This window comes from Pelodiscus sinensis, chromosome 11 (assembly GCF_049634645.1).
Source record: "Pelodiscus sinensis isolate JC-2024 chromosome 11, ASM4963464v1, whole genome shotgun sequence".
Classification (NCBI taxonomy): domain Eukaryota; kingdom Metazoa; phylum Chordata; order Testudines; family Trionychidae; genus Pelodiscus; species Pelodiscus sinensis.
In genome coordinates, this window is record NC_134721.1 from 20,536,965 (window position 1) to 20,560,803 (window position 23,839).

Sequence of the window (23,839 nt, forward strand, 5' to 3'; positions counted from 1 at the left end):
TGTTATAGGTCATTTGGGTTTCTGACCTTCCCTTTTTTAGAACAGTCTCCTTTTCATGCTTCTTTCCCCATCCTTTCCCTGTTCCCCATTCCAGCTCTTTAGACAGAAGCCCCCAAATCTCTGCAGTATTGCTTCCCTGCCTTTTGTGGTAAAGCATAGAGGTTGTTCCCTGGCTGGCTGCAGCAGCAAAGAGAAAAAATAGTGCAGGGACATTCTAACAGTAGAGAGTGTTCTGACTGTTTGCTGCATGTTGAGGAGCTGGGTGTAGATAAGTTACGATAGGAGCCTCCATAGCCCCCAGGGAACATGACTGTCAATGGTATTTATAGTGCTTCCACCACAGAACTTGCTCAGGGCTGTGATCACCAGCCGTGATCTCCACCATGGACTACAGAGCGGGAGGTTGGGAGCCTGGCCCACGGCTGAAGAGCTAAATGGCTCTGCTATCCTAGCCCCTTGTGCAGGAGATGCAGCATGGTCCACATGCTACTGCAGTCCAAAGGATAATCCACTACTTTGTGACAAAATCCCAAATAGAGGGAATGAAAGGAGGAGATTTGGCGGGCAGATCTTCAGCTGGTGAAAATTAACACAAATGTCATTCACTTCAAGGAAGCTATACCATCTTACACCTCAGCTCTGTGTGGTTCCTCTCTGCAGAGTTCACATGCTCAGGAATGGCTGTATCAGAAGAAATGGTCCATTTAGGCCAGGATCCTGCTTTCCAACAGTGGTCAATAATGATGCTTCAGAGAAAGGGGCAATAAGCTGCCCATGGAGATTGTGACAGTTCTTGGGGCAGCCGGAACTGAAAGTCATTTTGTTACCCTGGCTCCAGAGTGGGAGAGTCTTGCCCATGCCTGGCTGGTGCAGCTTTCCATCAATGACTCAAGCACCCTCCTCAGGGCTATGCCAGCTCAGCGTGGCTTTGCAGATTAATAGGTGCATCCCAGTCCTTGCATCTTTTTGCATTATGCACAGTCCCTGCCTACTTTTGCAATATACAGCCGCACAGTAGTCCAGGATCCTCTTCCCCCACAGGTGCAGTGAACCCCAGATTACTAGGAATGCACTAAACCACTGCTCCTGTAAACCACAGCATTTGGGGGCACTTAACGATCCCCTTCTGTTTCGTGATAAATCTGATTTAACTATAAATGGTTACAATACCAACGGAAGTGGAAACAACTGATTGTAACACAACAGCAAAAGGCACAAAACGCAAACCTGGGTTACCTACTTTTATCAATAGCTACCTTTGTCTGTCAAAGTAGGTTTCTTCCCTAACTTTCAGTCCATTGCAGAGCTCGTGATTTTACAAGATCCAGCAGGATCCAGACATTCATGAAGCCACCCCCACTCCCCAAGGTGCTTTGTTAGTAGATAGAGTATGTTTCTCCCTCCTTGGGATTATACTTTAATTTATCTTCACAGACTTGGCAAACCCATCTTCCTGGAATATTCCTTTTTCTAAAACCTTCTGGTGGTTTTGATTGGGTGCAGTTGCCTCTGATGGTTTTCAATGGAAAGTTTTAGCATTGGGCAAGTCTAAACAATTTACCCTTGTGTTGCATCACCAGCTTACCAGGATAGAGTGACGACTCCACTTTGTTAGATGCACCACCACTGAGCCATTAATCCCTGGTGACTCCCTTATCTCCTGTGTATACATCTCACAATGGCCATGAATCTTCACATATCACGAGCTTTCTATAGCTCTTACATTTTACTCTTTATGAATAAATGTCCTGTGACATGTGTTTGGTGTAGTGCATTGGTCAAGTCTGCGGTGAGAGCTGTTTGCAGGACAAAGAGTCCCCTGTCCCAAGGAGACTGTCACAAAGATCGCTTCCTAACTTCACTAGAATGGATAGTTTATATCATGAAGCATGGGGATTTATATCCTTTATACATTTTTCACTTGCGTAGCTACCTCAAGGACCAGGATTTTACCCTCAGTAAGGGAATGTCTACACTACCCTTCTAGTTCGAACTAGGAGGGTAATGTAGGCATACCGCACTTGCAAATGAAGCCCGGGATTTGAATTTCCTGGGCTTCATTTGCATAAGCGGGGAGCCGCCATTTTTAAAACCCCGCTGGTTCGAACCCCGTGGAGCGCGGCTACACGGGGCACGAACTAGGTAGTTTGAACTAGGCTTCCTAGTTCGAACTACCGTTACTCCTCATTTCACGAGGAGTAACGGTAGTTCGAACTAGGAGGGTAGTGTAGACATACCCTAACAGTGGCAGGATTTTAAAAGAATAATTCAAATATATAAAATCTGGTTGGAAATGAGCTTACAATTTAAACAGACTGAACATCCCTCCTTTCCCTCCTGGTTTAAAGTGAGAAGCCCATAAGCCTCATATTAAGCAAGCAGTACACTAGAAAAGCAAAGGGACAGATAATTTACCAAGCTAAGGAAACTAAACAATGTGGGGTGAGGGCTAAGGAACACAGAGGGCTAGATTTACACCAGCTGAGGATCTTTATACTAAAGATACAAATGGAGGTTAGGACACTGGCCATTGTCTTCTACAGGCTTTGGATTAGGCCTGTGGTTGAGTGAACTTACACCTAAATTGTATGTTATTAGATGTTTATTGCTCTGTAACAAGCAGTTCTCTGAAATAACTGATGGCTCTTAATACCCTAACCCAACATTCCACAGATTTCTGAAAAGCTATAACACTTTTCTGAAAGTCACTTACCCTATGAATTTAGTCTGTGCTAGAGTCTCTGCTGATTTTGAGGGGTTTTCTTTATTACTTGGGGTAAGAAATAGGCCTGCTCAGTTATAGTAAAGTAGCCTGATGATACTTGAATCAAATTTCTTTGCAATATAGATCTTGGGCCATGTTGTCTATTAGACTGCAAACAATGTTGACAGATTCTTAGATTAGTGGTGACAACATCTTTATAAAGCTGTGAATTGGTTTTGCTCATAAGGTATCTTTTTCTTGCTGCTCAGAATCCCTAAAGCAGAAGGACAAGTCCCCTCCACCCCTCCCCAAAAAAGCTCCATTTTAAGAGATTCTTTAGGGGGGAAAACTGTTTAAACAATAGTTTGAAAGCAGAGAAATTCATGGAGCTCAGTGTAGTTATTCCAGATGTACACTAGCATCCTGAGATGGGATTTGACTCAGATTTTCATTGCTGTAACTAAGATCAGACATGACTGCACACTGCAGCACATTCATTCCTGAAGAGAACTAGTGAGCCAAAATTCAACTGGTGACCACAATCCCTCATTGAAGAGTCCTCGGATGAAATTCTGGGTCTCTTGCAGTGGAGCCAGGATTTCAGCCATGGAGAATTTAACAGACCATTATAAACTCTCTCTAGGCTTTTTGATCTATCATTTAGAGTTGAATAGAAAATTCTGTAAAAAGCTAAAGAAAAGTTTTTAAATTACATTCAGTGGGTTTTATGGTAATTTTAGTATAAAGCTATAGGCTTCTTTCATATTCAGCACTATAGGATTTTTCCATTAGTGATTCACATGCCAAATGCTGCCTTTTCTCTCTCAGATCCAAGGCGCAAAAGAGAGTGCAACTGGTAAAGCAGCACTACAAAGTCAAGTGTCAGCCTACAAAGTGCCCTGGAGGACAACTAAATACTTCTGGCATATTCATTAAAGGGGCAGCAGCATCCATGCAGATCTGGCTGTTGGTTTCCTTCAGCAACTACTACAGAGAACAACCAACTTTATCAAAGAGTTTAATGATAACAGTAAAGAGAAGAACATACAGGACTCAGTCTGGGTTTGTGACAATGTGTTAATAAAAGGGAATTTAGAAGAATGTTAGTTTCAGCCGGTAGCAATATCCCTTCATTTCAAAAACTCAGATGAATAACTCAGAGTAAAATCATGAAAACTAACATGCCGGTGAGTAATCCTTACTCATATGAGCAACCTCACTAAGGGCAACAGGACCACTAAAGATTCAAAATCCTTATGTGAGGGAGTAAAGAGCTAGCTCTCTATTTGCATCCTATTGGGACTTAATTAGCTTGGTGTGTTTCAGAGTCAATTGTTAATATTCCTGGGTCTATTTGCTGGCAGTAGGAATAGGACTAAAAGCCTTAGAAAAAATATATTTCGCCTGCCCCCCAATACCTATCTGTCTGATCTCTTCTACCTCCCCCCCCCAAAAAAAAGATCAGATTCTACTAGTGTTGCTTTAATTTATATTATTATACTTAATTTTAAATACAGTCCATAACTTTCCAAGTTTGGCTATCTGGTATAATGTTGGCCAGTATTGTATAGAAATATTTTTAAAATATAGATTATTTAGAAAGAGGAATCATTGCTAGGTATAAATACAATAAATAAGTGCTGTATATACCCTTTCACTATCCATTGCTTTGCCTTATAAATTCTAGCATATTGTTTATGAACAGCATCTAAGAAAGGATGGAATTAAAAGTCTAGAGTTTTTGTAGCCACTCACAATATTGTGTTAGATTCTAAGCTATATAAATCTAGCCTTTGTGTTCCTTACACACCCTTGTCTCCCCCATTTTGTTTCCTTAGCATGGTATATTACCTGTCCCTTTATTCTGCGCTGCTTGCTTAATGTAAGACATTGGATAGGAGCTTCTCACTTTAAGCAGAGAGGGAAAAAAAGCAGCTCCTTTCTGTGCTGTGTAAGATTCAGTATAATCCCTGTAGGGGATGAAAAATAACAGCATCTGGAGTCCAGTGCTAATACAAGGGGGTTGGCAAACAACTATCAGAGTCTTCAAGTGCGTCCAAAACTCAGATCTCTGACATCAATGAAAAAAAGCTCCATCAACTAAATTAGCTCACAGCTATATTTGCATAATGGGTCCAGAGGCGGCACAATATAAGTAGGGAGGCACTAACCATCCAACGAGAACTTCGCACCCATTCTATTGGATACTGCAAGTGTCTGTAGTAAAGAAGGGCAACTCTGCAGCTCAGATGTGCAAATACTTCTAAAGAAAGAGCGAAGTGAAGATCCTCTTGGGAGAAAGACCCACCAAAACCACATAATAAACCAGGTAATTTATACATTTTTCAGCTGCCTACTTTAACTTTTGTTCGCAAGATTATACTGGACAGCACAGCATTTCTCAGCATCATGCTGTTAGAGCCCCTATTCAAGAATTTTATCAGAAGGTAACAAAACCCTGTCATCAAAAGAGGTAACACTTGTTTTCTGTTTTGAAACTGGTGTATTGTTCTGTAAAAAACTTTGTAGTAGAGTATATATTCCTTCCACTGAAGGAGTCTGCTAGAGATGTTATTTAGCTAGATAGAACGTACAGTAACATAGCTTTCTGAAATGAACTTCATTGCTTGGTAAAGAAATGATCTGAGCTTAGATAAAAGGTGCTAGGAGCCTCAGGAATAGTGCAGACAGATCAGAACAAATGCAGGTACTATTTTTATGCATGTAGGTTGTAAAGAATACCACATTGTATTACCTGACTTGCAGTAGCACCCCAAAGTGGTAGGTGCTTTCGAAACAGGGAAGATGGTCCGTGACCTAAAGAGTGTACAAAATAGGTCTCACACTCACACACTCCTCCCCCCCATTTTGAGGGTATTCTCACAAGAAGTAAAACTCAGCTGCTTATTTAAAATTGATTTCTAACTAACAAGAGAACAAAACTGTGCTGCAAACTCTGGGATTATTTTGAAGCAGTTGTTTAAGAGGGAGTTATTTAATGAAAGTGAATTTTAGGGCAGATGTGGGTGTAAACACATGAAACAATATACTAACAGTTCAAAAGGAAGGACTTCTAGTCTGATCAAAAGATATTAAAAGTGATCAATTTGTATCACATTTGAAACAAATAACTGTGCTGTATAGAAAGTGAGCTAGCCTTCACCATTCCCTACAAAGAATTTACAAATGAATTTAAAAAAAAGTTAAAGAGTGCTCAGAACAATTAAAAGGGACAAGAAATAATTTCCACAAGAGACTCCAGGCTCTGCAGCAGCAGCACAGAGTGCTGGAGAGATTGCACTTACCCAGGCTTCTTCCCGAGTTACTGGGAACATTGTAATGGTTGTTGATTTTGTTCCTTTGCCCTCCTCTGTCCTTTACTTTCCCATGAAAGTTGCAGGAACTTCTGTCCCATAATGATATCAGTCTGGCTGCTGCTGCTGCTCTCCCTGACTCTCTCCAGTGTCTGTGTCAATCTGGGGCAGCCCATTCCAGAGGCAAATGAGAATGGAGAGAGAAGCCACTTGGATGACATACTGCAAAGGGCTGAAAGCATCATCCTTCGGTCTATCCTGAAGAAAGCAGAAGAGGAGGAAGAGACTAATAAAGGTAGATGTGATATTGGTGCTAACAGCACGTTACTTACATGGAGATCTTTCCTTTCATTGCTATTTATGCTTAGTTCCCGGGCTCTGTTTGTCTTGTGAATAATAAATAAAGGGAAAGAAAGAGGTAGGCCAAATGTGACAGAGAAATCATGAAGAGATTTTTCTTCTCTAGGGGGACTTACCAGCTAGGAACTGCTGCACCCAATCAGACCAATGCTCCAGCTAGTCTGGCATCCTAGGGAAGATGCTTCAAAGGGAGAGGATAGAATCCCTACAACGAAATAACCTGCCTAGAGAGAAAATTCCTGCAGTGGCAGCTCTAAGGGGAGGCGCAGAGGGCATTTGGTGACTGTGCCTCCCTATGGCTAATATGTTAAAACAGGGCAAGAATACTCTAAACTACCCCTTGCTAACTACTCCTTGTCCCCTGGCTGTCTGCTGCACCTTACCACTCACTCCCTGTCTGACTCAAAGGGTTGGTGGTCGGTTTCTAGCGGAGTGCCCCAAGAATCTGTTCTAGGACCGGTTTTGTTCAACATCTTTATTAATAACCTGGATGAGGGGATGGATTGCACCTTCAGCAAGTTTGCAGATGACACTAAGCTAGGGGGAGAGATAAATACACTGGAGGGCAGGTATAGGGTCCACAGTGACCTGGACAGATTAGAGGATTGAGTCAAAAGAAATCTGATGAGGTTCAACAAGGACAAGTGTAGAGTCCTGCACTTGGGACGAAAGAATCCCAAGCATTGTTACAGGTTGGGGACCGAATGGCTAAGTAGCAGTTCTGCAGAAAAGGACCTGGCGATTATAGTGGATGAGAAGCTGGACATGAGTCAACAGAGTGCCCCTGTAGCCAAGAGGGCTAATGGCATATTAGGATGCATTAGGAGGAGCATTGCAAGCAGATCCAGAGAAGTCATTATTCCCCTTTATTTGGCTTTGGTGAGGCCACATCTGCAGTGTTGTGTCCAGTTCTGGGGCCCCCACTATAGCAAGGATGTAGACGTATTGGAGAGGGTCCAGTGGAGGGTGACCAAAATGATTAGGGGGCTGGAGTGCATGACCTATGAGGAGAGACTGAGGGATTTGGGTTTGTTTAGTCTGCAGAAGAGAAGAGGGAGGGGGGGATGTGATAGCAGCCTGAAGAGAGGTTCCAAAGAGGACGGAGAAAGGCTGTTCTTAGTAGTGATGGATGGCAGAACAAGGAGCAACGGTCTCAAGTTACAGTGGGGGAGGTCTAGGTTGGATATTAGGAAAAACTATTTCACTAGGAGGGTGGCGAAGCACTGGAATGGGTTACCTAGAGAGGTGGAATCTCCATCCCTAGAGGACTTTAAGTCTCGGCTTGACAAAGCCCTGGCTGGGTTGATTTAGTTGGGATTGGTCCTACCTTGGGCAGGAGGCTGGACTTGATAACATCTCTGGCAACAGCTCATACATCCTCTGTCTGATGGGCAGCTAGTGCAAGAGAAGATGCAGGTAGCTGGAAATCCTGCCTTCAGAAGAAAAGGGAGAGGGGAGCTGGCACTAGAAAGTGCCCTCTCCCCCATCTCCCTAGAAATGTATGGGATTTTTTAAAAATAAAAGCAGAGATTCTCAGGTAGTGACATGAATCCAGGAGCTGGGACTTTAAGGAAAGCTACTAATTCTGCAAGACTTGCGATGAAATCACACAAACTGGCCACATTGAGTCTCTCTCTGCCCTATCGCTTCCATTGGCATGCAGTTCCTGCGCCCTGTGCCCACCTCTGCAGGCACTGTCACTCATCTCCTCTGCCTACCCGGTGCAGGCATCCTCCAGCCCCGGCCTGATTCTGTAGCTGCTCTGGCCCCCAGAATTTTATGGCACAATGCTCTAGAATAGCATGCTGGGCCCTACCATTGGATTCCTTAATTATTTTACAGAGTGGACTTCTTTCCTTCAAGCCGTCCTTCCTGAAATGTTCCTATGCCAGTCTGCACTGAGCTACACCCTCCAGAGTAATCCCATTCTAGTCTGGAGTTACTCTATGTTTATGTTTGTGGACTGGGAGTGGATTATAGCCCTATGCTCCCTCCAGAGCTATAATAAAAATACCCCCGGGAGCTCACATTTCAGCGTCCTGATGAATAAGGGTAATCACGAAAGTTCAGTATTTGGTCCTGCCATGAGGGCAGGGGACTGGACTCGATGACCTCTCGAGGTCCCTTCCAGTCCTAGCATTCTATGATTCTATGATTAATGCTGATCATTTCCTTGGACAGAACCAAGTGCTTCTCAGCCAGGCTGGTTTTCCAAACGACAACATCCTGGGAAGAGATTCCTAAGTGACCTAGAGAAGAGGCAGCATCCTGGGAAAAGAGAGGAAGACGACGACAGTGACTTGGAGTTGCAGAAGAGGCAGCATCCTGGCAGGAGGTCACTGTGGGACCAGTACATGGATATCCCTAGCACTCAACTGGCCTATCTGCATGAACTATCCAAAAGGCAACATCCAGGCAAGCGGTATCTGATTTATACAAAGCGTCAGCACCCTGGCAAGAGGAGCTGGGATGACGAGCTGGATCTGAGAGACCAAGACATGGAGAAACGCCAGCACCCTGGAAAAAGATATGTGGATTCTGAAAGCACAGATTATGATGCCCCCTGTGATTTCCAGGAGTCCTTCAACTGTAGCAAAGGTAGCTTATTGCTCGAGTTGCTAGATAATGTCAACAAGGGCAGAGTAGAAGAGAAGCGGCAGCACCCTGGGAGGAGGTTTGCCTGGGAAGGTGAGGCAGGGTCAGATGAGTGAGAATGGGCGATAGCATTGGGCATCATTTCCATTTGATTCAGAGAGTTCTGCCAGACCACTTAAAGTTCTATTGATTCCCCTCTGACTCCCTGCTGCTGACCTGCCTTATGAGTAAATCCTTAAAAATAAAGTTAAAGTACTGAGGACTGACGTCCCAATTCAGCAAGGTACTTAGGCATGTGCATGGTCCCACTGAAGTCAATGGCACTATTCACGCATTTAAAGAAATGGATGTGCTTAAATACCTTGTTGACTATGGGGCAATGGACCTAATGCGGACAAGTGCTGAGTGCCTTCAACTCCCACCATCATGGAAATTGAGGGCGCTCAGTATCTTGCAGGATCAGGCTTAAAGATGATACCTTTATATGCATCCATCAACTGCATCTCCTGAGGATTAGAATAGCTTGGTGTATGCATTCAGGATACTAAATGATGAAGCAGAATAATTACATGGCTCTTCTTATGCAAGTGGGGAAAAAATGAATTTACAGAGAGGGAGAGGAAAAAACTGTATGAAGTGATTTCAAAATGAAATTTAACAGGGTTTTATTTGAAATGCTAAATTAGTGACAAACGTACACTTATGCACATCAACCTGTTCTGATAATAAGCATTAACTCCTGGACAGAAAGACTATGCATGAATGTAACAGACTGAATGTTTAGCTTTACATCTTGCCATCAAACAATTGACTCAAAAGCAAACTATTTCATCTAGGAAACTACAGAATAAGGACATTTAATGCATCATGTAACAATTCAACAAACTGAGAAGAGTGCTGTTGTGTGAACACAGTTGGGTCCTCTAATCAGTACATCGACATTTCAGTCCCTTGGTTTAATACCAATGTATTCTCTTTACTGGATAGCAACATTTTAAATTGCAACAAGCAGGCATTTTCTCCCTAGAATCATTTTTGTTCTTCTAATTAAGTTTCTCCCGCCCCCACCTCCAAAATGTCTTCACTTTTGTGGTCTACAGATTCTGCAAGTTATTTATTTGGCATGAACAATTCAATAAATATCAATAGTCAATCCCATTGTAACTTCGGGTGTCCTTTATGGTTGTGCAAATGCAATTTGATAATGTGAAAAATATCAAGTCCTCCTGAGTTTACATGTGTATGAAAAAATATTTTTCTAGAAAATATCATCTTGTGTCCTGGTGGTTGCTATATGTTTGTATATAAAACTATTTTGCTATTCAAGTGGAAGACTAATTTGTATAAAAATATTAGAGTCCCTTCGGAAACCTTCTACTTGTGTAGTACAATAAAAATATGCATCTGAAATAAACCCACAAGCAGCCTTGTTACCCAGTTGCACAGTGAAATTTGGTTGAGTCTGAGGAGCCTTGTACACAAAAGGATGTTTTAGTCAGTCTGTTCTACATGACATAAGAAATTTTGTTTCTTTGGTACATGTGCAAGTTGAATCTTGAAACTTCAGTCAATCTGTTCAGCATGGGTATGTGTCTGTACATAGATACCCATCTATGGGAGTGACGAGACACACAGTAACTCACCAATTATTTAATGCTTGGAAAACACTGTGTGTAGTAACCAGTTCCACAGGTATAACTGAGATTGGGATCTGACCTGCATACACAGATTGCGTATTTGTACATGCGTTTCACATTAGATGTCTAAGCCATCATTTGTACATACTGCATAACTATAATATTTGTATGTGGTTGTGGTGACAAGCATACTGGGCTGCAATGCACACCATCCTAGGTTTCCATTATTTTCTTGTTTTTCAAAGCAGCTTTATCCTACCTGATTAATCTGATCAAAATATTTACAGTAATACAAAACTTCCATCCTATAAAAGTAATGTTCCTTCCCATACAATATAGTTTTAAAGCTTTAAGAGCATATACAGTTTTTTAACCCTGGAGAACTTCACTGCTTAGACATGTTGGTTTTGCCATATGGGTTTGTTACCCTGGAGAGAAATAATTAACAATCTCAGCAAGTTTCACTGAAGTTAGAGGTTCCCAAGGAGACCCACATGCAATGTGGTCAATCATATAGTTTGCATCTTTGGAGATAATTTGTTCTGTTACATGCCTGTGATAACTGGCAGGCATCAATTACTGGCAATGGCTTTCTAATTAAGAACTAGTGAGTAAATCCTCAAAGCAGATAGATGGGTACATCTTGTACATCCCTCAACATCCCTCGGCACATTTTCTGCATAAGGTGCCTCAGGTATTTCTCATATTGTAATAGAATAGGAATTAGTTTACAGACATTTCCATGTGCATTATTCCATGCATAATTTCCTATTTATCAGGCCTTTTAAAACCGGGAGAACTCTAACAATGACATGTGATCACCAACATGTGTCTTAACAGGTGCAAATAAAGAAATGGGGATAGAAAGTTCTTCATAAATGTTAAGAATGGACAAGCATTGCAAAGCACCAAACAAAACACAGAATCCCACCAGATGGGGACCCTTGTGAATCTACTCCAAGGACGCTGAAGGAAGAAGACGCAAGCAGCTAAATAAACTAAACTAAATTAAATTAAAATCAGACTCGTGCTTCTGCAGCAGTCTAGGATCTTAGGGAAACTCCTCCTGCTAGTCAAATTTATTCAGACAAGGCTAAACGCTGTTCAATTTAAGGAACTAATAGCAAACAGAGTCGCTGTTGAGGGTAAGGGCTCAGAGGGTCAAGTGCCCAGGGACCCAGTGATTTAAAGGGCCCGGGGCTCTGCCACTGCTGCTACCATAGCGCCAGTGTCCCAGGCCCTTTAGATCACAACTGGAGCCCTATGCGGTGCAGTCTGGGCAGTGCAGAGGGTGGGATGTCCTTTAGCTCCGCCCCTTGCAGAGGATCCCAGAGCCAAGTCCTCCCCACGTTACCCAGTGCCTGGCAAAGTCTGTCGCCTGCCCTGAATGTGAATGAGGATAAGAGGACACAGAGAATGACACCATGAAAAATAGTGTACCTGTATTAGCAATAGCACTGCAGATCACTACAATATAGAGTAAAGTTTTTAAAAATCCAGCTTACTTTTCACTCTGGATACTTTTGCCCTTCTCTCTCTGGAGGGAATGAAAATCATCAAAGTCAGTTGCACTTATTCTACAACTGGTTTTTATTTCAGGATTTCAGCACCAGCAGTGGATGCTCATGTTTAAAGAAAGCAACCAATTCAGTCAGATTTCCTTTTAAAAGGAATTATTTTTATCAGCATTAGATACTGAAAAAGCTTGTTTTCCTGGGAGGTGGGGGGCTACATTTTAGGCCAAATCTGAGATGACAATGTTTTACATTAAGATTAAGTTTAACATCTTTTTTGTGACTGAAATTCTTTGCGACTGGCCTGAACTTGGTAATGAAGCACTGTTAGCACTGAACTAAGCCAGGCATAATGTACGCAGAATGAGATGTTAGAAAAATCTTCCCTCACACAGGGAAGTGCACCTCAATCCTTGGCCACGATTAGGGCTGGCTGGAAAAACAGCAACAACTCCATTTTGCAAATACATTTTTGAGGTTTCACACTTTGTTTCTTTTGTAATGCAGCTCAAAACCAAAACCGTAAGAATTTTGTCAGGAAAAATCAAGAGATCAAGATACCCCAGAATAGCCATTAGCCTGTTAGTGTACTGACCTGGGATGCGGGAGACCCCAGCCAACTCCCTGCTCTGCCATGAAATAGCATTTCTCAATAGGAAAAGGGTTCCCATCAACACTCCATGTCGTCCAATGTCGGGCCCCTGAAAAGTTCTGGGACAGCTCCTAAAGAAGGGATTCCCAAGCAGAGACCAAATCCAGCAGAATCTGTTGGTAAACTGGGGCTGCTTTAGCCTGGTAGTCCAGTCAAAACTGGAGTGAGTCATAGGATTCCATTCAGAGAAGTGCAGGTCTTGGGCCTGTCACTGACAAGACAGTCAAGGTGCGCCTACACTTTGGGCTGGAGGGGCGCATTGCAGCTCATGGAGAGTTCCCCTGCTAGTGCACGAAACACAGAGTGCAGCTGTGACCTTTTGCCCTGGTGGGGCACATATTGGGAAGGCCAGACCGACTGCTGCCTGCACCTTCACTCTACTTAGTGCAGTAGCTCGATCAGCTAGTGTGAGTGTCTCTCCTCTCCTCAGGCGGGAATTCACACCTCCAACTTGAAGGAGAGAGCACGATCACAGCCACAGCTCACCCTGCTCACTATTGTAACAGCAGCACACTCCCATTTGAAGTGCTTCTTCCCAGTGTCACATATTGGCTGTGAAGTATGCAGGTTGGATTATGAAACAGGAGATAATATTAGTGAGGAGCCTGAATTAGATCCCCAGATCTGAAAATCCACAAACTTTGTTGGGAAGGATCCTAACTCTGCACTTCACTATAATTGCTAGAAAGTATTTTTCAGAGATGTAGGAACCTTCAGACCATGCATATCCATGGAACCTATTACTGACCTGTCGCCACCTCCGAGATGCAGGATGGCAGCTGCTCTGACTTATCGCTTGTAGTGGGGGAGGAATTTGGCCAAGTCATTGGGGCAAAACTATTCTTATGGGATATATAATCAGTACGCACAGCAAATGGACCTATGTTTCTCGGGTCTCATCAGAAAAAGACACAGAATGCAGCTTCTCAGCCTTGAAAGGTTACAAGTCAGATTGCATCCTACTGGCCCCAAGGAGTCTATGTATTTCAAACATGATATGGAAGGCTCTAGGCCAGTGATCCCCAACGTTGCGTGGCTTCTGGGCGCTCGGGGGCGGGGCCACGCACAAGCCGCGCCCCCAGGGGCGGGGCCACGCACAAGCCGCGCGCCCGGGGGCGGCACTGCGCATGTGCCGCGCGCCCGGGGCAGGGGCCGGCAATGCACCCCGGGCTGGCACCGCGTATGGGCCGTGCACCCGGGGCCGCCCACGAGCCATGCGCCCCAGGCCGGCACCGCACATGTGCCCTGGGGCCGGGGCTAGGGCCGCCCATGCGCCCCAGGCCGGCCCTGCGCATGTGCCACGCGCCCAGAGGAGGGGCTGCCCATGCGTCCCGCGCCTGGAGCCGGCACCATGCATGTGCCGCGTGCCGGGGGCGGGGCCAGCCCAGATGTTTCAGCGGGCACCCAGAAATCACCCGGCGGCGCCATGGCGCCCGCGGGCAACGCGTTGGGGACCACGGCTCTAGGCCATCCCTCCAGGTGATAGTGCTTAGTAGCATGAACAATGGAGTGCATAGGACAGGGATGGAAATATCACTAGAGCACCAAAGATTGTGGCAAGCCTGTGAAGAGAGCCCAGGAGGCAGATCTGAAATGCTGTTCATCTCTTCCATATATCTTTGCATAATTGCAGGGAAATGGTGACTGAATGAAATATTTAACTGTTGGGCAACTGATTATTTCTAATCATGTTGCCCATGGCTCAGTGACCCCATTACTTTTGAAAAGACTCAGAAATCCCATCAGAACTATACCTTTGGGGGAAAAAACCCCACTGATCTCTAGTATCAGCTTCTTAAGAAGGTGTGATTATTTCCTGACAGCCACACCAGCCATTGGTTAGACTTACAAATAGTGGCCATATTGGGAACTGAGCAGTTTTAAAAATCTGGCCCTTGTTCAGGTGTCCAATGAGGAGCTGAGCTGTTTTGAAAATATAGCCCCAACCTTTCTGATTCCTTGACAATCTGACCCAAGGATATTCCCAAGGCCACCATTTATGGGGGTGGGGAAGCAGTAGCCCCCTCTCCCAAGTTTGAACCCCCAGATTTCATACTTGAGATCTGGTTAAAGCCCATGTCCTGACTGCAGAGGCAGTTCTTAAATGCAACAGAGTTTGTGCTGCTTGCAGCTTTGCCTTTGGGGCAGGGAATTTGTTATAAAAAGAGGGAGGCAGGTGATAAAGAACAACAAAAGGCTGGGCATTCCAGCAATTGAAGGATTGGTTGATCATTGTGAAAACATTGCTGAGTACTCCACTTAAAAGATGGGGGGAAGAGGGAAGAAAGAGTAGGAATGAGTATTGTTCTCAGGGACCTGCCTTTGGACCACTGCTGTTAAAATTCTCATAAATGTTCTTGAAAAGGTGGTAAACAGTGACTAATCCAAAGCTGACTGCAAAGAGTTACAAAAGGATCTCACAAAACTGGGTGACTGGACAACATAATGGCAGATGGAATTCAGTGTTGATAAGTGCAAAATAATGCACATTGAGAAGAATAATCCTAACTATAGATACAAAAAGGAGGGGTCTAAAAGAGGTCTTGGAATCCTTGTGGATAGTTCCCTGAAAACATCTGTTCAATGTGAAGTGGAATTCTAAAAACTAAAAAGCCAACTGAATATTGGGAATCGTTAGGAAAGTAAAGGATAATAAGACAAAACACCATACTGCCTCTATATAAAGTCATTGTATGCCCACATCTTGGATACTGTATGCAGACCTGGTCACCCCATCTAAAAAAAGATCTATTGGATTTGGAAAAAGTACAAAAAGGGCGACAAATTATTAGGAGTAAGGAACAGTTTCCATATGAGGAGAAATTAACAAGACGGACTTGGAAAAGAAACGACTATAAGGTGGGGGGATATGTTAGAGGTCTAGAACAGGCGCCCGCGGAGGCATTTGTGTGCGCCCGCCAAGTGCTCGGGGCTGGCCTGGCCCTGGGCACGTGGCGCACAGTGAGCGCCGGCCCCAGGAGCGCCGCGGATTGGCCGCCCACTCTGGGCGCACGGCGCATGGGGGGAGCGCAGGCCCCGGGCGCGCGGCACTTGGGGGGGGCGCCGGCCCCGGGCACGCGGCACTTGGGGGGGGCGCCGGCCCCGGGCACATGGCACTTGGGGGGGCCCCGCAACCTTAAATGGTTGGGGACCACTGGTCTAGAAAATCATGAATGGTGTGGAAAAACAGAATAAGGAAATGTTATTCATTCCTTCACTAACAACACAAGAAGATGATACAATTAAATTTATAAGAAGCTCAAATAAACAAATTTTATGTTTGCTCAAATAAACAAACAAAATAGGTGACATGGAATGGATCATGATAATTGCCACTTCTGTTTATTCCTTCCGCAGCACCCGACATTGGCCACTGTTGGAAAACAGGATACAGGGCTAGAAAGACCCATGGATCTTACTCAGTATGGCCATTCTGATGTTCTTATATAGAGCTGAAATGTATCTGCTCCCTGCTGTAACCCACTAGACCCCACTCCTCTGCCAGATCTGAAATAGAGCCCAGGAGTCCTGACGGGGTGTCTCTCTCTCTCTCGCTCTGTCTCCTCACTGAGTTCGTAACAAAGAATAGATATTAACATTTGAAGACTAACCAGTGTCCCTTAAATGACTAGCCACAAGATGTCAGAATATATTAGTGTTAAAGCTGAGTGAGTCTAATATTTATTTAATTTTCTTTCTTTTATATAAGAATTAGGTACAGTGCTCCTGTCTGCTAAGTTATCTGCCAAAAAAAGTAGAGTTTTCCAGTGCCATAGTCACGCCAGAATAGAGATGTTGTGTGTGTGTGTGTGTGGAGAGGGAAGGTTGACGGGGTTGGTTCCCCCAACCAATTTCGTGCTTGGCGTTTATTGAGCATGCTCACTGACACTGCTGAAGCCTCAGTCCTTCACTCTTTTTCCCCTCACCTTCCATCACAGCATGCTCAGGTCAGCCCCACCCTGCCAAATCTGACAGGAGGGGCTGACAAAGCCAGCAATGCTGACCCGATTCAAGTCCAGGTTTCTCCCATGCTTGTAGAATCCTCATCAGCCCCTGTGGGCTGGTTTCAGGTCCTTTTGTGCCACACAAATGTGACCTATACTATTTCTTTTCTGCTTCTTGCATCCCTCACTTTATGATACCACCTCTCTTCCCTGCATGCCCTTGGGCTCTATTTCAACAGACACTGTGCTACTTATAACGAGGGCCCTACCAAATTCACCATCCATTGTGATCAATTTCACAGTTCGTAGGATTTAAAAATAATCAATGTTATGATTTCAGCTATTTTCATCTGAAATTTCACAGTGCTGTAATTGTAGGAATCTTGACCTAAAGCAGAGTTGTGGGGGGACTGCAAGGTTACTGTATGGGGGGGTTGTGGTACAGGACATCCCCACTATAAGTCGCCCCGGTATACATCTGTTCCACACTAAAGTCGTTGACGTTTGTAGGAACGGATGCATTATAAGTCCTCCCATTCCCCGCTGTAAGTCGTGTGAAACACTCCCCCCATTGCTTAAGTGGAAGTCAGCCATGGGAAAAAAATTCCCCGCTTTAAGTTGTTTCACTATAAGTCCAAGTTTTTTGGAACATATCTTGGACTTAAAGTGAGGACAGCCTGCACCGCTATCTTACGTCTGTGCTGCTGCTGGTGGTGGTGTTGACTTCTGAGTGGGGCAGCTAGAGAGCAGTGGCTGTTGGCTGCCATCCCAGTTGTGAAGGTAAATCCACTTCCAGCAGCAGTGCAGAAGTAAGGATGGCATGCTATGGTATTGCCACCCTTGCTGCTGACTAAGGGCCCAGCTCTGCAAGCAACAGCGACCACTCTGGCTGCCTGGCTCTAAAGGCAGCAACATAGAAGCAAGAGTGGTATTGCATGATATTGCTATCATTATTTCTGTGCTTCTGCTTGAAGGGTGCTACCTTCAGAGCTGGGCGCCTGGTTAACGGCCACTGCTCTCTGGCCACCCAGCTCCGAAGGCAATGCAGAAGTAAGGGTGGCAAAACACCAAGCCCCTTAAGACTCCCTTTTGGGTCAGGACCCCCAATTTGAGAAATACTGGTCTCCCCCTGTGAAATCTGTATAGAATAGGGTAAAAGCACCCAAAAGTCCAGATTTCACAGAGGGAGACCAGATTGCATGGTCTGTGATATGTTTTTCATAGTTGTGAATTTGGTAAGGTCTTACTTATTCCTACTGCCTGTGTTGTCTCACTATCTTATAAAGGCTAGACCTGTGACTGTTTAATAATGGATTTACTTTAGTCATTCATATAGCTCTCCTCTTTACTCTTCCCCTGGCTTCTCTTCTTCATGCCCCGGCTCAGAATTTTGGAACTGTTGGCTCAAGTGTCTTTTGTCACTAGCTGGAAATAGCTTTTCTGCCACAGACTGGTTTTAATCCTAATATCTTCTATAAATACATCTTCTCACTTGTGTCTTAGATTCTTTCCCTTCTGCTGTTATTTCTTATCTCACTTACTCGGCATTATTAAACTCTGTAAAGCTGCTCAGAGGATGCAATTTACATGAAAGGCTCTAGGCAAGACAAGACTCTATTTGATCGTTCTGCTTAAATTAAACAAAGATAATGAAGAGAAATGCACTCATGATGGTCTTTATCTGGACTATATAAAGAGGAACATAGCAATTGGTGCAGAACCACAGGGAAGAACACAAAGTTAATTAGCTGATGCAAGCAACCCACATGGAAGGTGGCACCATGGATGGCAAGAGGGTTGGACCCTGTTAATTATTTTGGGATCACACTCAATACATGTCATACACGAGGGTCTGCAGACTCCAGTCCTTGGTCGGACTCTACCCCTTGTCAGGGTTTCAGAGCCTAGGTTCCAGCCTGACTCCTATTGTCTACACAGTTAGTTTTAGCTCCATAGCCTGAGCCCTGCAAGCCACAGTCAATTGAACAGGGTTGTGAGACAGAAAAGTGGGTTTTTGTTTGTAGTATACTCATACCCCATGAAACCACTCACAAATGCAGAGGCACTTATTTGGGTGTTTGCAGGATCAGAGCTTCCAGCGTTAAGCACTTCAAATCCGTGTCTGAATTTTTATTTATATACAAACCACTGGCACTTTAGGAAAACTAGTTATTATACTGCTCACTCCAATGCTCAACGTCAGTGGGAACTTTTCCATTGGCTTCACTGGGAATTGGATTAGGTCCACGATGAGGATGTATGCACTGAGTCTTAACTGGAACCACAATAATGCAAAGTTGTATGTCCAGCTGTAACAGGAATGTTTACAATTCAGAGTAGCACAACTAAACAACTCCCACTGAGGTTTCCCATTTCAGAAGCACTGCCAACTATAGAAGCAGAAAAGGAGTTTGATTCCTTCGCAGCACCCTTTATAAATTCCTCCAACATGGGTTTGGTTTTTGGCTGCAGGAAGATGGGGACAAGCTGTGTAATTAATACCTCGCGCAACACATTTTAAACTTCTCTTGTCCAAGTAACACCCCTTCTCCCTCCTGAACAGGATGCTGTGACAAATGCTCAGACTCCATTTAAAACCATAATAATTAGCATGGGCAGAGCATTTCATAGGGACAGGCGGTCCCAACAAAACCTTTTATTATTATTTTTAAATGACTCATCAGCTCAAGGAGTTTAAGAGCAACATCAACAACAAAGCTGAAAGTAAAGTCATTGCTCACTCAGTGACTCACTCGGTGAACATTAACTTGCCCACTGCACTGCTGAAGTTATAGTTAGACCAGCCTAATGAGCAGCTCACTGTTCTAGAGTAGTCAAATGGAGGCAAAACACAAGGGCTACGTCTACACTGGCCCCTTTTCCGGAAGGGGCATGTAAATTTCATGAGTCGTAGTAGGGAAATGCGCGGGGGATTTAAATATCCCCCGCGGCATTTAAATAAAAATGTCCGCCGCTTTTTTCCGGCTTTTAAAAAAGCCGGAAAAGAGCGTCTACACTGGCCCCGATCCTCCGGAAAAAGCGCCCTTTAAAGTAGGAATAAGAGCCTCCGGAAAAGGGCGCTTTTTCCGGAGGATCGGGGCCAGTGTAGACGCTCTTTTCCGGCTATTTTAAAAGCCGGAAAAAAGCGGCGGACATTTTTATTTAAATGCCGCGGGGGATATTTAAATCCCCCGCGCATTTCCCTACTACGACTCATGAAATTTACATGCCCCTTCCGGAAAAGGGGCCAGTGTAGACGTAGCCAAGGAGTGCTGAGGCTGAATATGCGCTACTACACCCAGCAACAGTGCACAGAGGATGTCAAGAGAGAGTCAGCTTGTTTAAGGAATAGAGATGTAATAGGCTAGAGGTGGACGGAGACTAGACACTGATGAAATTTACTCTGCATGCAACAATATCAGCAGTGAGCTATGAGGGAGGATTGGGGACTGAAGGCTCCGTCAAGCACTAAAACAGAATCCGAGGAACCCCTAGGAAAAGAGTTAGAAGGGGAAGGTCTCTGAGAAGGTGGAGGGAACTAGAATATCCTCAAAGGTGCACTATAACTCAGACAGGGAAGGGTGTATTTCTGGGTTGCAACAAAACAATCTGGTCTGTTTCTCTTGATGAAACCAAGAAGCAAACTAGGAAGGAAAAATTTGCTGGCAGAGTGCCTGTTTGTGGCTGAGCAGCTGGCCCATTCTGACCTCTTATTTCCATGAGAGGACAGAAGAAGAGGCAGAGATGAGGATATATTCTGTCCCCCTGCACAGGTTGGATGTGGCAGATATTAAACCATTTGATTGGCCTTCTGATTAAGGTTCTGTGAGCCTATTTCAGTCATTGAGGCTTGCATTTGCAGCTTACAATACAACTCAAATAAGGGGCAGCTCATATAGTAGAGCTGTGCAGTCCTAGGACCATCGGGCGCAAACTATGAGGCTATGTCTAGACTGCAGACTTCTTTCAGAAGAAGCTTTTCTGGAAGAAATCTTTTGAAAAAACTTCTTCCGAAAGAAAGCGTGCACACGGCCAAAGCACATTGAATAAACGATCTGCTTTTTCGAAAGATAGAGTCCATTCAGTCTGGATGCTCTCTTGCATACAAGCTATGATTACTATGAGCAGAATGGCTGCCAGAGCACCTGTGCTTTTTCCTCTTCCCTCTTCTTGCAAAAGAACTCCCTCTTCCTTGTCCACACAAGCCTTTTTCCAAAAGAGCTTTTTCGGAAAAAGGCTTCTTCCTCGTAGAAAGAGGTTTACCAATGTTGGAAAACCCCTATCTGTTCTTTCCATTTGCTTTCGAAAAAATGCAATTGCAATGTGGGTGCAATTGAAGGTTTTTCAGAAAAATGGCTGTTTTTCCGGAAAAAACCCTCTGTAATGTAGACATATCCTGACTTAGTAGAGTTGTTCCTGATTGATGCTGGTGTGAGATTAGAATTAGGCCCTAAATCTCAAAGCAAGATTCATGGGAAATGGTGAAGTTTCTCCTGGTTCTGCATAAGAAATACATGAAACGCTTCTGCAGGATTTGATGCCAAAACCTACACAAACCCCATGTTCACTCTGAACTGTGCAGAAGCTTGGGCCCGTCTCTTGACAAAATTTTACTTTATAATGAAACCCTAAACCAACCAAACCCCTCTGATAAATGCCAATGGCTTCCCTCCCCAGGTGACAAATCAGTGCACTCATTCAAATGGGGGCTACGCAGATTAACACCAGCTGAGGCTGTAGCCCACTGGGGCTCCTCTTGCAGCCCCATTGTCTGCCCCTCCCCCACGCATCTTTTGCGCACTGGGGCATTGGAGCCCCATACTTCCTGTTCCTCTCACTCCCTTCTCAGCACTTTTGGAGCACCATGAATCTGCTGGTTTGCGCTCTGCCCTCGCTCCTCCCTCCCAGAGCTGGAGCACGATGAATCAGATGGTCATCACTGTTCAATCTCTGGGAGGGAGAGGGAGGAGCAGGGATGGAGAGCTAATCCGGCGATTCGCATGCTCCAAAAGTGCTGGGAGGAAGGGGGAGGAGTAGGAAGTGCAGGGCTCCAGTACCCCAGTGCGGGTGATGGAGGGGAGCAGACAGAGGGTCCAAGGGTTGCAGGATGAACAGCAGTTGGCTGTGGGCTGCTGAGGCCCACTGAGATGGAGGGCCACTTGTGCGGCCACTCACTCTTCTTGGTTGCCCATCACTCTTGTAGCCCCATGTTAACTGAACGAGTAGCTCTGTTTAACTGTTTTGTTAGTTTCTTCCTCAGTTTTTTTTGGAGGGTGGGATGGGGGGGTGAATTCACATTCGTGAGCATCCTCAACAATGAAAGAGGCAGCAAACACACAGGAAGTGAATCACATTCCTGCTGGCCAACGAGAGCCAATATATAAATTTCACACATGCTTTGACTCCCACTTCTCATGCAGACTTGTCTCATTTAAACGAAACAGGGCCTCTCTTAGATGCGAATTCTGCAGTCCGAGTCCTTATTGCTGAACTAGGGCTTTAACTAGTGGTAGGTCTGCCATCCTCTTTCTAGGCCAGCCACTGGGAGGCAACATCCTTCTCCCACTCTATGATGACCAGGAGGAGTGATGGCTAGTACCTGGTGACTAAGGGGTAAACTCAGGTAGCTAGCAAGGGGGTTGGCAGGAAGCCAGAAGAACCAATAGGAATAAAGTTCTGAAATTTGAATTGTATAAGGTAGCTTTCCTGCTTTCTTTGCGTAGGAGAGATAAACTAGGAATTGAGAGACACGGAATGATATAAACTTAGGCAGGACTACCATGCCTCCAAGGAATTTGGGACATGGAAGTGGACTGAACAAAGAGAAGATTGTGAGTAAATAAAGGGAAAAAGGGTGAATCTAGTTGCGATCAGGGTATTTTTTTTATTCTGTGGTTTGGTTTGAACTGCTCTGTGTGAATCTATGCCTTTCCTGCCCATTTATTATCTAAGAATTGTTCCCAGAGGCTATGTCTACACTACGAGGTTTTTGCACAAAAAAACCCACAGTAAACTGGCAGAACAGAGGGCTTTTGGCAGTAGAGTTATTCCTCTCCCCAGGAGGAATAACTCCTTTTTGCACTACAGCTCTTGCGTAAAAAGGCGTGTGGATGCTCCACAGGGGTTTTTGTGCAAGAACTGGCTTCCCGGAAGAAACACAGGTGGCCTCTTGGATGCTCCATAGCAGGCAATCACAACTCTATTGCTCCTGTCTGCTGGCCCCTCTTAAAGCTGCAAGCATTGTGGCAGGAAGCTTGCCCACAGCAGGTGCCTTTGCCACGCAGCTCTGGGAGGGATCTTCAGGTATGTTGGCATGCGCGCACACACGCACACGGTGGGGGAGGTGGGCACACAGTGTCACACGGGCTGGTCGGCCAGCACATGCTTCTGCAGTCTGTGCACATGCAACCACATGCAGCGGGAGGGTGCAGCCCGTGGGCACAGCAGCCAGCCCCTCAACATAGCCGGGAGCTGCAAGATTGTGCTGGGGCGGGGCAGCGCACAAAGCCTCTTCTTCCTCCCTCCTTCTCCACAGCTCATGGTGATGTAGATGTACCCTCAGAGTGGTAGTTGTGTAACTTTAAACACCATGAGTAATCCTGTGCACCTTAGAGACTAACTTTATATATATGATCATTAGCTTTCATGGGTAAAGCCTATTTCCTTAGATGAGTTGCAGTGGTTTTTTATATTGTGGACAGACACACCAAATAACCACTTGACTAATTTATACAGCTGATTCTGATAAGTGAGATTATTGCAGAAGCAACTGAAGCAAGATCAAAGAGAAAGGAAAGTTATAATCACACTTTTATGAAAGCTCTCAAAGTTGATACAGTCAAGACATGTCACTGGAACAAGCTCTTTGAAAGGGGATTATGTCAAAAGTGACAGCAATAACGGTCTGTGAAAAATATAAATTGATCACTGTCAAGCAGGCAGCTTCTTTTGTCTAACAGTAAGTTGATAACCAAGGTGCAAGCTTCTTATTGTTTTTAGATATGTTACTTTCAAGATTTGAGTTGTCGCTGTGCTGATCAGCATAGTAAAAATAAGTGGGGCTAATGGAAACAGAGCTGAACCAAAACCCCTGGTCCCAAGACTCCCAAATGTAGGTCT

General features: G+C 44.7%; 1 protein-coding gene across 1 annotated transcript; it reads left to right on the forward strand.

The window, feature by feature from the left end:
- Positions 1 to 4,627: 4,627 nt before the first annotated feature.
- Positions 4,628 to 10,300, forward strand: TRH (thyrotropin releasing hormone). Its single transcript, XM_006132840.4, has 3 exons — positions 4,628 to 5,033; positions 6,099 to 6,313; positions 8,560 to 10,300. The coding sequence occupies exons 2-3, from the start codon at positions 6,121 to 6,123 to the stop codon at positions 9,087 to 9,089; spliced, it is 723 nt and encodes a 240-aa protein (XP_006132902.2). The 5' UTR covers positions 4,628 to 5,033; positions 6,099 to 6,120; the 3' UTR covers positions 9,090 to 10,300.
- The last annotated feature ends 13,539 nt before the right edge of the window (positions 10,301 to 23,839 follow it).